Genomic DNA, 13,041 nt, shown 5'->3' on the forward strand with positions numbered 1-13,041 from the left:
TATTTTTTTCAATGATACGTATGTGCCTCTTAAAACCTCACTGTTGGCTTTGTAAGGTAGTTACCTATAAACTAAACACAATTGATGCTAACCTTTTTGTTCTCAAATAAGAGTTGATAAGATAACCGAGAAAGAACAGAATCGTTAAGCAGAATTGAAAGTGAAATTGGAAAAGGAACAATCTTATCAATTCCCATCCCTATTCATGACAAATGAAGATAACAGGGCGACTTGCAATACTTGCAAAGTGGATATTGCATCATATTGAGAAAATACTACCAGAAACATTAGCAGACACAGCATGTTACAACATTGAATGAATGACGTGTTTTCGATCCCCTTTGAGGCGGTGGCAAAATCAGCAAGTCACCTGCTGTTAATAATGCAGGTAAAACTGCCTATCATGTTAAAACATGCTATTATTACCTTTAAACGTGAAAGGAATGTTTCTCATGCATCACATGAAGAGACGGCGTCTGACCGGCAGTTTGCACGCCACCTTTCTAAGAGGTGTTCTCCACACCTGGAGACACCGTGATTAGTCATAAATATTGCATATGCTTCCTAAAAAACAAAATATACCTAATTTTCTGCAAAATATTGGTCAATGTTTATAATTGATGGTTGAAAAATTGTACAGTTCTACTTGACTTGCTTGTACTGTATTTGTCTTTGACTGACATACTTATACTTACTTTTGAGCGATCAGCATAAATAATGTATATACATTTAAAAAAACAAAAACTTTTCAATTTTATTTGAAAAATGTTAAACATATTTCTAAACGTTTTTGTGTAATTTGTCACAAAATACTTCATGTTGTATTTTCTTTATTACTCCGGCTTCCTCTGACCTAAAAAAAATGCACCTGGAGATAGGTTGATTGGCAACAAGAGTGGTTTTTTTTCACAGAATACTCACTCTTATTAAAGTAATTATTTAAATGACTAATTTTCACTTTAATTTGAGTCGTATTACTGCAAATTAAGAACAATTTGTGGCTACTTTACCCACCCTCAGCAAAGAGTAAAACCAGATAAATGATTAATTGCTACACACTTTGAATACAGTACGTACAATGTGATGTTGGTGGTATGACACAATGCCATGGTAATGTCAAAATTCTTATGATTCATTGTGTATTTTCCAATTTCAAAGGTCAAACTAACATACAAAAGAGACTGCCAACACTCACTGTCCCAGGAGGTCTTTGAAGCGAGCGTCCAGTTCTATGTGATACTTCTGCAGGTAGCCAAAAAGCTCGTCTGTGCCAAGTACTTTTGCGATGCGGACCAACTAAAAGACAAGATTGCAACTTTTCTTACAGACAGCATGCTATATATTACAGTGCAATTAACAAGTAACTTGGAATTTTACTGTGTTCCTGATATTGTCAGTCAACTCATAGATTATAGTACATGGACAAATAAATGTAATTTATTATAATTATTGTGACATTTGGTAACTGAAAGTGAAAGAAAATATGGAATTATTCCCCAAACAGAAACTATAAAAGTATCTATTCTTCTGAGACATTCTAAATTACCTGTAGGATTTTTTGTCATCATCAGAATCAGAATCAGAAATACTTTAAATCCCCGAAGGTAAATTAAGATTTTCAGCACAATCCCATTCAAGATTAGACAAACATTACAGGGAGACAGAACAAAACAGTCATCAAGACTGACATAATTGATCTTTGCTGCAAAATCATAATGATACTTTATTTGGCATGTCACCTGATCACAGTTGTCCTGGCCACGAAAAAATGGCTCCTTCAAAAAGATCATGCTCGCCAACATACACCCAAGACTCCACATATCCAAACTATAGTCATACATCTGGCAGAATAGATACAAATGTTACATTACTAGGTAGAATATACTGCAAATAGCATGTAGCATTAGATTAAACAAACTCAGATGTTTTGCAGTGTGTATCCTTAAAAGCATATACCAGGTACCTTGTAATCCACAAGCAGCTCTGGGCCCTTGAAGTAGCGGGATGCCACCCTGACATTGTATTCCTGAGTGGGATGGTAAAATTCTGCCAACCCCCAATCAATAAGTCGCAGCTACAGCATAGATGTAAAAAAAAAAACAATAATGATTTAGTTCAAAATGTCATATTGTTTTTACAAAAGCGCCACACATTTAACGGTCTCATTCTTCAGATTATCGACTTTTTTTCTGTGGCATAGAAATCAATATATTGTCGTAAAATAATGATAAATGAGTGAGCCATGTGAATGAGTTTAAGCATCAATTAGAGCATTCTACACCAATCAAGCCTCTTAAAATATATTCTACAGCCAAATATCACCTAGCTTTAAAATCATGCACAAAACACATGTAGACTGGCTGAACATACTGCCATGCACCCTTAAAGTACCAGTGTAATGAAAAATCAAGTGGACTTTATATGCAAAATTGTGTTTTAGTGTATCCGTTAAACCAATCGTATTTCCAATCCGCCAAGTATGTGAAAATACAGTCTAAACGTCATAAAGTGCCACAATTTCAGACGGCCATTTTGAATATTCCGGTCCGAATGTCTTCAGCAATTTCCGTAGATTGGTGTTAGATGACGTCATGGTGGGAACTTGTTTGCACTCTGCCCATATCAGCAGATCAGTCATACTGGAAATATGCAAACATTGGAAATAGATGTGCGGTCTATCACTCTTAATACTTAATACTTATGTAAGACAAGAACACATATGTTCTTTTTTATGCATTCAAAATCCTAAATAAATAAAAAGTCTGCTAACAATTAAGACAATAGGGGCTCCTCTGTTACGCCCACACAACTCTCTGAATAACCACCCAAACCCGCCAACAGTATTCCATTTACATATAGTGACCCCAATATTAACCAAATATTAGCGGTATTGTTATTAAAAGCGCTAACGCAGACAAAATATTTATTAGCGGTGCATCGACAAAGAGAGCTAACTAGCTTATGCTGCTATATTGAGTCGGCTGGCGTCATGCTACTGTTGGTGTTGCATCACGTCTCAACTGGTGGAAGTTGATTCTAGATTATAAATCATGCCTCTCAATGGGAGGATTTAGCCAGAAATAGATAAATTGTTAATTTGTGACATTCAATTTACATACTGATACTGAAAGTAAGACACGACAACTGAAGACGATGTATGCAGGCAGCAGCTTTTCCTTTTAACCCTTCGTGTGTGTCATTTAAATGGGAAATAAGAACAACCTTTGAGTCTGCATCCTTGTAAGAGCAGTCATTGCACAGTAAGTGATCTAGTTTGTATTTCTTGTTCAGCACTTAGCAATAGTGCTACATGATGCTTATGTTTCATTGAAGGGGAACTGCATTTTTTTTTTACATTTTGCCTATCGTTTACAATCATTATGAAAGACATGACGACAGATTGATTTTTTTTTACGCATTCTAACTTGTACATAAAAGTCCACTTACAGTGGAGCCACTTGGAGCTCCTCTATTTCGCCCATAAAATTCAATAAATAACCATTCAAAAAGCACCAACAATACTCCATTTACATTTCGTGATTTGAATATTAACCAAGTATTAGTGATATTGTTATTGTAAGCGGTCAAGCAGACAAACTATTTATAGCGGCGCCGTGTTTACTTCCGTGTGTGCCTATGTTTACATCATCTAGTGGTCTGCTGTTTCCTTGCTTCCCGTAATTTTTGCTAGAACATAAGTCATGCATCTCACTTGGAGATGCAGGAGTAGATAATCCAACAAGTTGGTACACTTTGACAGCCATTTAGGACCGAAACTGGCGAGGAAGACATCCTCCCCTTGTTATCTTTCAAAATGGCTTGTGAATCTCCATGAGGTATACAACCATTTGGATCATATCTATTTATATCCAGTGGAGCCTCCTATCCAGTACCACTGAGTAGACCTCACCAGGAAGGCTTAGGAGTGTGATCCCACGATAGTTGGAACACACCCTTTAGTCCCCCTTCTTTTTAAGAAGAGGGACTGCAGAGTCTCGTCAAAAAAGACAGCTCCGCAGCATCCACAAACTAAAGGAATTTCGGGCAAATCTCATCCGCCACTGAGGATCTTTTTGACTACCTCAGTCTCTGTTCCTCACAGGAAGACGTGTAAATAAGATTAAGGAGGTCTTCAAATTATTCCTTATACCGGAAAACATTGATCATGTAGGGAAATCCAGCGGAGAGTGCTCCGAGAGTATATATCAACTGCCTGATTTTGGCGGTTGGCTCCCTGTATGACCGGTGTCACAGCTTGGTCCGCATTGCCGGCAGTCAGTCAAACCCGTGAGGGACTTTGCCAGGGCTGCCCTTTGTCACAAATTCTGTATGGACAGAATTTATGTGTGCAGTCAGTTTGTTGAGGGGATCAGGTGGCAGGATTGGATCTCTGCTTTTTGCACAGGATGTGGTCCTGCTGGCTTAATCGGGCTGTGATCTTCAGCTCTCACTTCCAGTTCGCTGCCAAATGTGAAGCAAATAGCATCAGAAGCAGCACTTCCAAGTCAAAGTCCAAGATTCTCACTCTTTAAAAGGGTGGAGTGCCATATCTGGGTCGGGATGAGATCCTGCCCTACGTAGAGGAGTTCAAGTACCTTAGGGTGTTGTTCATGAGTAAGTAAAGAATAGATTGTAAGTTGGGAAGGCGGATTAGTGCAGCATCTGCAGTGATGTGGATTCTGCATTAGGCCGTCATGGTGAAAAGAGAGCTGAGCCAAAATCTAAAGCTCTCAATTTATCTATCGATATACGTACCTACCCTCACATATGGTCATGAGCGTTGGGTAGTGACCGATAAAACAAGATTGCGGGTACAAGCGTTTGTAATGAGGTTCCTCGGTAGGGTGTCAGGGCTCTTCGTAAGAGATAGGGTGTGAAGCTCTGTCATTCAGGAGGAACTCAAGAGTAAAGCCGATGCTCCTCCACATCGAGAAGAGCCAGACTAGGTGGCTCGGGCATCTGGTCAGTATGACCCCTGGACGCCTCCCTGGGGAGGTTCAACTCTCAACTGTTCGTAAGCATAACAACATACAAGCTCTCTTGTGAGATTTAAGATTATTACGCATCTAAAGGATTACCATCTTTGTTTTTCCTTTTTTTTGGGATTCCACCAAAGGTGGTCACCAATGATTATAAAGATGCCAAATATGATAGGACCATACAATAGAAATGGAAATGGACCTTATTGTGATGTAGGAGAGCAGTACCGGCTGTTATCTACAATACAGATTACAAACAACCTCTAAAGGCGAATATCAGACCTACAATACGATGGGAAGATATATTTTTAACATGTCTCAGTGTTTGGTGTGTTTTGACTTTGTGGATTACTTTAAAGTTGTTCTTCTTATTCCGAATGGTTATTTACAGTATATTATTAATAGCTGGTTGGGGGAGAGACAATATTGATTATACAACTCATCCAGGTTGGCCATCATCCAAAGTCCCTTACGATTGAAATTGAGTAACACGCTGACAACCTGTGGTAATGACTATAATTACAATAGAAAGTGAACAAAGTCAAAGCACCTTCTTCAGCTGGTGGTCGATCATTACATTGTGAGGTTTCACATCTCTGTGCATGATGCCCATACTGTGGCAGTAGTCCAGAGCCTTAAGAGACAAAGAACATGTAGATAACACAAAGTATACATTGTATGCTGACATTTCTAAAGGAAACATTACAGAGAACTCAGACCATCAACTGTGTACTAAATGTATTCTAAGATATTTTGGTCCCAGCACACTTTTTAAGAATGACTGCTACAGTAATCGACTTTCCCTGGTGGTCCTTCTCTATCGTGTAATGTGTATTTAACAGGGGAATGCCGGTACTGCACCGTTACGGCTCGGTGCGTACCTCTGTATTATGGTGACAGTTTGTTTAAATTTGGTACAGCAAGGGTACAAATTACAAAACATAAGCCTGCTTAGCTTTTTTAAGCAAATAAGAAAGAAAATAGCACTGTCAAATGATTCAGTAATTTGAATCACACCTTCGAATTTTGATTAATTATGATTAATCATAACAGCTATTTGCCTGCATTACTTAAATTAACTTAAAAAAAGACCATGATATTTTGATACAAATACAATTATATTGTCAGAATGTCAAAGACAAACTTTAAAAAAAAAAAAGTTTTACTTGAATGCACGTAATTTGCTCAATAACTTATAACAGTTGTAAAGTATGGCATACAAATTTTAAAACAATTCGGCAATAATATTGAAAATAGCTAATTAAGCAAAATTCACAAGTGAACGCACCAGTCAGTTTGTTTGTTTGTGATATGTGTTAATGCATTAACATTGACACCCCTAAACTGTATTATATACAGTCCAACGTCATCATTTACAGGGTTTCTTTTTAGGAAAGTGAAAACTTTGTCTTTACCTGTAATTATTTTCCAAGACTTTTCTTCTTAATTTTTACTTACTTTTTTCTGCCCATTTTTGCTGTTTATTCAACTTATCAAGGAGTTTGAATTGCATTTGATTTGTTTAAAAATTAAAAAATAAAGTCAACTATACCGATTGTAATGCTAATTTGAAACATATTCATGTAAGCAACAAACAGACACAAATATATTATTTTACCTTGAGAAGCTCATAAATGTAGTAACGGATATCATGGTCAGTCAGCTTCTGGTAAAGCTCCTGTGGATTGCAGTTGGTACCAGCAATTCAGACACAAAATCATGGATGGTCATAAAGTGTGTTTGATTAGTACCTTAAAATCTGTGTTTTTGATGTACTCAAAGACAAGTGCTGGTGTTCTAGACTGCAAAGAGAGGACAACACAAGCCTTAACTGAGAGCAGCAAGTCAATCAGTTTTATCACATGGCTGTGACAAACAATTATTGACTTATGGGCAATTAGTTAACTAATACATGATGATGGCCACATATTCCTAACCAATCTTGCTCAGATTTTAGAGATATGGTTGTCTGAAGTTGTGTAACATATTTAGTGGTGATACTTCAAACAGACTTATGGGATCAAACTTTAGGGATGTTTTTCACCTTTTGTTTTGCAATGGTACAACAAGTACCATTGCAAAGTACGCATTTCACACGACTCCAGGTGGTACTCATGATCACTCCATAAACAAACATACGGTGCATTGTTACAAGCATGACCTGATTTACATTATTGCTGCAACTAAAAAAAACGCAACGTATGGAATCGCAGGAATCAAACTCACCACAGGGTCTTTGACTGTGTCAACCAGGTGGATGATGTTGGTTCCCCCACGTAGATTTTCAAGAATTTTAATTTCCCGCTTGATCTTCTTCTTCTTGACAGGCTATGTTGAAAAAGGATTTTAAAGGGATTCATTGTCAGTAATATGAAAATACAGCCTCCCATTGGATAAATTACTGCATGGGTGTATATTAGGATCAGGGTAAATGATCGATTCTACGATGCATCATGATTGAGACTAGACAAATCTGAATCAATAGGCAAACATTTAAATATTGATTATTTAAGTATGTTGAATAAAGTAATTATATGTTTCCAAAAATGTGGAACTAGCCCCAACACACAAACCAAAACACAGCAGGAAAAAAGAAGTCATGCCAATAACTGTTGATAAAATAAAGAATAGGACATAAATAAAAATGTAAAATAATGAGATTACATTAAACATTACAGAGATGAACATTACAGCTGATGAACGACAAAAATCTAAATATGAGGAGCAACAAGAAGGCTTAAAAAATTGACTCACCTTGAGGATTTTCATGACTACTTTGTCGTTGTTGGGCACATTAATGGCTTCAAAAACCTCACTGTACTTCCCTCTCCCCAACTTGCGCACCAACTGGTAGTTGTCTTGATTACTGGGATACACAGAGGAAATCAATGTTAAAATAAATGGCCACCAAAGTAGAAGAGCCAAAGAGTTTCAATTGCTGTGATACAGGCGACCAGCCGGCTTACTTCCAGTTTGGCACATGTGCATCATAATCCCAGTACTCTTTGTTCTTCCATGTGTTGATATCGGTGTACACCCGAGCCTTGCTGTTGACCGCAGAGGATCCTGGCATTGCAAGTTTCACGGCACTTTGGTGAAGACTTTCAGCTTCCGCAGAATTTCCGTTGACTTGGTACTGGAGGGCAGCGCACTGATTCTCCTGAACAAGTGATTTTAAGGCTGTTTTGCTGGTTTTATTAATTGTTAAGGTTGAGTGTGCGCGCTGATAAGAAGTACCAGGCTGGTCTATTAGAGCTGTGGTGGAGACGGAAAGAGCGACAATGATGGAGTGTGTGATGCCCCTGAGCAGGATGTTAGGCCGGATGGGATGAAGACTCGCCAGCTGCAAGGGCACAAGACAGAAAAAAATATATACGAAGTACACAATTATAAACGTATTTTATTTAAATAACATTATGTCTTATTAGCTGGATTTGAGAACTATTTTCTACAAGTTTTACTCTCTTATAAACTTAATTACACTAAATGTGTTTGAATTTTACATCAGATTTAGACTTTTTTCAACTTTGTGTACGTATAAATAGTAGTCAGGACTTCCCACCGCAGGGGCGTTCAACGTGTGGCTCGCAGTTTATTTTTATTGGCCCACGATACATTCTACAGCAGGAGTCCTCACTTGGCGGCTCGCGTGCCACATCTGGCCAAATATTTTAACCAAAAACATTAACCAAATCACTCAGTCTCACCAGGGAAGAGCTCATTCATGTACTACTTCCTCCGCTCTGCAGCGAGCGTGTCATACGTGTCACAAATGCAGCAGCAGTTGAAGACGACGACTCAACTAAAGAAAGAAAATAAATTGGGCCTTTACACCACATGTTGGTGACTAGGTCTCTTTTTTTAATGAAGTACCACTGCAAATTAAGCCACCATGGGGCTAAAAAAAAGTTGCAACTGCCAGCACTTTGATTAAGAAGGTGAGAAAAAATATTTAATTCCAAAAAGAACTTGGAGCAAAAGTGACATTAAATGTTCATTTATCCATTTCATTTATCATTTACAACAGTATTTCACATTGTTTACTGCATGTAAAACTGTAATTATTCTCTACAAAATGTGTTTTGTAAGAATATTTTTGGATTCACATGAATCAATGCCGACATTTGCAGTACCGCCCACCCAGTCACGTGCATTTATGTATCTCAGTTTTATGATAAACAGTATATCAGGTCCTTTAAACTAATTTTTATTGAAGGCCACGTTGCAATTATAGCTGCCCTCACAGGGCCAAATGTAACAGTGAATGTAAACAGTGGGGGATGTGTTCATGTTTGTGGGAATTGAACATTATCATCACTTAGCTATAGCAGTAGTTTTCCACACCCAGTAATTAAATACTAGTTAGAACCTGATTATTTATTTTTAAATACATGTATAATATCTTTGCTACACAATTTGCAAGGGCAACTGGTCTTGGTTATTGTCATTTTTAAAGATTGATGGATAACTTGCTTTGAAATCGTAAGTCAAGCAGACAAGCAGATATGTATGTGTTTATTTTTGATAACCATAAAAACAAACCGCTTGGAACATCAGATATTATTAAAGTACCCCGAAAGGGACACGCGGTAGACAATGGATGGATGGATAGAACATATGCAATTGCGCATGCAACATTTTCCGGTCAAAGTTGAAAGAACGAATACATTCAGCCAGAAAGTGCTTTCTTACTTCAAGCCTTTCTTTCACAGGCCACTTAAAGGCCTACTGAAACCCACTACTACCGACCACGCAGTCTGATAGTTTATATATCAATGATGAAATCTTAACATTATAACACATGCCAATACGGCCGGGTTAACTTATAAAGTGACATTTTAAATTTGCCGCTAAACTTCCGGTTCGAAACGCCTCTGCGGATGACGTATGCGTGTGACGTAGCCCGACGAACACGGGTATGCCTTCCACATTGAAGCCGATACGAAAAAGCTCTGTTTTCATTTCATAATTCCACAGTATTCTGGACATCTGTGTTCGTGAATCTGTTTCAATCATGTTCATTGCATTATGGAGAAGGAAGCCAAGCAAGCAAAGAAGAAAGTTGTCGGTGCGAAATGGACGTATTTTTCGAACGTAGTCAGCCACAACAGTACACAGCCGGCGCTTCTTTGTTTACATTCCCGAAAGATGCAGTCAAGATGGAAGAACTCGGATAACAGAGACTCTAACCAGGAGGACTTTTGATTTGGATACACAGACGCCTGTAGAGAACTGGGACAACACAGACTCTTACCAGGATTACTTTGATTTGGATGACAAAGACGCAGACGTGCTACTGTGAGTATGCAGCTTTGGCTTTTTTTTGCGTATGTACGTAACTTTTTTAAAATATATAAGCTTTATGAACCTTGGGTTAGGTGAACGGTCTTTTGGGCTGAGTGATTGTGTGTGTTGATCATGTGTTTGAATTGTATTGGCGTGTTCTATGGAGCTAGGAGCTAGCAGAGGAGCTAGGAGCTAGCATAACACGTACCGTACCGTACGTGCGCGTCACGTACGTAACTTTTTAAAAATATATAAGCTTTATGAACCTTGGGTTAGGTGAACGGTCTTTTGGGCTGAGTGATTGTGTGTGTTGATCAGGTGTTTGAATTGTATTGGCGTGTTCTATGGAGCTAGGAGCTAGCAGAGGAGCTAGGAGCTAGCATAACAAACACGCAGGTGTTATTATGCAGGATTAATTTGTGGCATATTAAATATAAGCCTGGTTGTGTTGTGGCTAATAGAGTATATATATGTCTTGTGTTTATTTACTGTTGTAGTCATTCCCAGCTGAATATCAGGTACCGTGAGTATGCAGCCTTGGCTGCTAAACATTCGATAACTTGACCGTATGTGCGCGTCACGTACGTAACTTTTTAAAAATATATAAGCTTTATGAACCTTGGGTTAGGTAAACTGTCTTTTGGGCTGAGTGATTGTGTGTGTTGATCAGGTGTTTGAATTGTATTGGCGTGTTCTATGGAGCTAGGAGCTAGCAGAGGAGCTAGGAGCTAGCATAACAAACACGCAGGTGTTTTTATGCAGGATTAATTTGTGGCATATTAAATATAAGCCTGGTTGTGTTGTGGCTAATAGAGTATATATATGTCTTGTGTTTATTTACTGTTGTAGTCATTCCCAGCTGAATATCAGGTCACCCTCGGCTCTCACAGCATCTTCCCTATCTGAATAGCTTCAACTCCCCACTAGTCCTTCACTTGCACTTTACTCATCCACAAATCTTTCATCCTCGCTCAAATTAATGGGGAAATTGTCGCTTTCTCGGTCCGAATCTCTCTCACTTCATGCGGCCATCATTGTAAACAATAGGGAACTTTGCGTATATGTTCAACTGACTACGTCACGCTACTTCCGGTAGGTGCAAGCCTTTTTTTTATCAGATACCAAAAGTTGCAATCTTTATCGTCGTTGTTCTATACTAAATCCTTTCAGCAAAAATATGGCAATATCGCGAAATGATCAAGTATGACACATAGAATAGATCTGCTATCCCCGTTTAAATAAAAAAAATTCATTTCAGTAGGCCTTTAAATGGTGAGGTGGACCACATTAGGATGTTGTGGAGGGCAACATGAAATGGCATGGCAGTCCCTGATAAAATTATGTGGCGGTCCACATTAGAATGATTTGGCAGGTCACATAAAATGATGTAGCAGGCCATTTATGGCCCCTGGGCCTTGAGTTTGATACCTGTGCGGTATATAATAAAATTGAGACGAACAATTTTAGTTTTTCAACATGTTTAATAGCTTAGCACATCTTGGCCCACAAATAATAATTTAAATATAAAATTTGGTTAGGATGTAAACAATATTAACCCCCTCTGCTCGATGACATTATTTTCACCCCCCAAAATAAGATACTACTTATTTAACTAGGCTGATTTGTTTAACGCAATTATGGTTTCTCGTTTTAAACTATTAGTGTTTGCAGTGTTTTACCGACATGACACGTTGAGTTAGCAAGCTGCTATAACTTGGAATAATGTATTAATATAATAGATGGGCAAAAGTGACCCTATGGTCATACAAGATGCTAAGGGAACATACCCTTGTGTTTCAAATCAACAGTAAGGCTCAAATTAATTGGCTAACCTCGTCGAGGAAGTGTCAAATCCCGTCGAAAGGAATATTAGCAATAGCTGCTAACAGTCGGCAGACCTGCTCTGTCAGTCCAACGATGCTGAAGCGCCACAGGCACGGACATTGTTGACACACGTAGAACTCTTCTTCAGCATTGGAAATTCTGAAGAATGGTGGCGGTACTTTTAGTGGAGACGAACTTCCTGTGATTAACCGGAACTAATCATTCATGCTTGGTGAGTGCATAGCTACATTTGAGTGCGCATCTACGAAAGTAGGCGTCGGCATTTTGAGTGCATAAGTGCGTTCACTTGAGCGCACTCGAAATTATAATGGCATGTGTTATTTCATACAGTACATTCCATTCTTACCCCCATCGTGCTGAGACAGCCGGGAGTCCAAATTGCGGCCCGGGGGCCTTTTTCGTCCAAAGTTCGTTTTTTTGTTTTTTGTTTAGCGCACTGCATAATCTAAAAACAATCTTAAATCATTGTTACATAGTAAACTAATTTGCTTTGTTTGCTAAGATATGGATGTTTAGACATCTTAGCATAATTGACTTGAGCAAAATGTGTCAAACGCCTGCTGTAGAAAAGGTTTTGATGCCTCCGCTGTTAGAAAACAAAAAGCTGCGATATTTCTTAAGAATGAAGACATTTTATGTGTATCTGTATATTATTTAATTTCATTCTGTAATACCCTCTGATATCTACCTAGCTCAGGGGTGTCCCACTTTTGTATGCTGGTATGTCACTGTGTTACATTTTCTATATTAAAGATGATAAATCCAATCCAATGTAGGTCAAGGTATGCTAAGCTACCAAAACAAAACATCGGAGCTTAGAGTTATACGGTTGGTGACAAGTAAAATTAGCATACTATTTATATTTCAATCATCCATCCATCCATCCATTTTTTACCGCTTATTCCCTTCGGGGTCGCTGGAGCCTATATCT

The 13,041-nt window shown here is 38.3% G+C and overlaps 1 protein-coding gene across 2 annotated transcripts in view; it reads right to left on the reverse strand.

The window, feature by feature from the left end:
• The window catches only part of LOC133636339 (casein kinase II subunit alpha'-like), a 25,689-nt gene extending 13,323 nt beyond the window's left edge, over positions 1 to 12,366 (reverse strand). Inside the window, exons 1-11 of one of the 2 annotated variants that reach the window (XM_062030310.1) lie at positions 12,098 to 12,366; positions 8,217 to 8,322; positions 7,946 to 8,139; positions 7,734 to 7,845; positions 7,206 to 7,307; positions 6,731 to 6,781; positions 6,598 to 6,657; positions 5,530 to 5,613; positions 1,964 to 2,074; positions 1,740 to 1,841; positions 1,196 to 1,296 (exon numbers count right to left, since the gene is read on the reverse strand). In XM_062030310.1, coding sequence (XP_061886294.1) covers positions 1,196 to 1,296; positions 1,740 to 1,841; positions 1,964 to 2,074; positions 5,530 to 5,613; positions 6,598 to 6,657; positions 6,731 to 6,781; positions 7,206 to 7,307; positions 7,734 to 7,845; positions 7,946 to 8,052 — 830 coding nt within the window. In that variant the 5' untranslated portion in view covers positions 8,053 to 8,139; positions 8,217 to 8,322; positions 12,098 to 12,366. Of the gene's footprint in view, positions 1 to 1,195; positions 1,297 to 1,739; positions 1,842 to 1,963; positions 2,075 to 5,529; positions 5,614 to 6,597; positions 6,658 to 6,730; positions 6,782 to 7,205; positions 7,308 to 7,733; positions 7,846 to 7,945; positions 8,323 to 12,097 lie in introns of both variants that reach the window. The other variant, XM_062030301.1, reaches the window with a different exon arrangement.
• Between the last annotated feature and the right edge of the window lie 675 nt (positions 12,367 to 13,041).

Source organism: Entelurus aequoreus, linkage group LG02 (genome assembly GCF_033978785.1).
Source record: "Entelurus aequoreus isolate RoL-2023_Sb linkage group LG02, RoL_Eaeq_v1.1, whole genome shotgun sequence".
NCBI lineage: Eukaryota > Metazoa > Chordata > Actinopteri > Syngnathiformes > Syngnathidae > Entelurus > Entelurus aequoreus.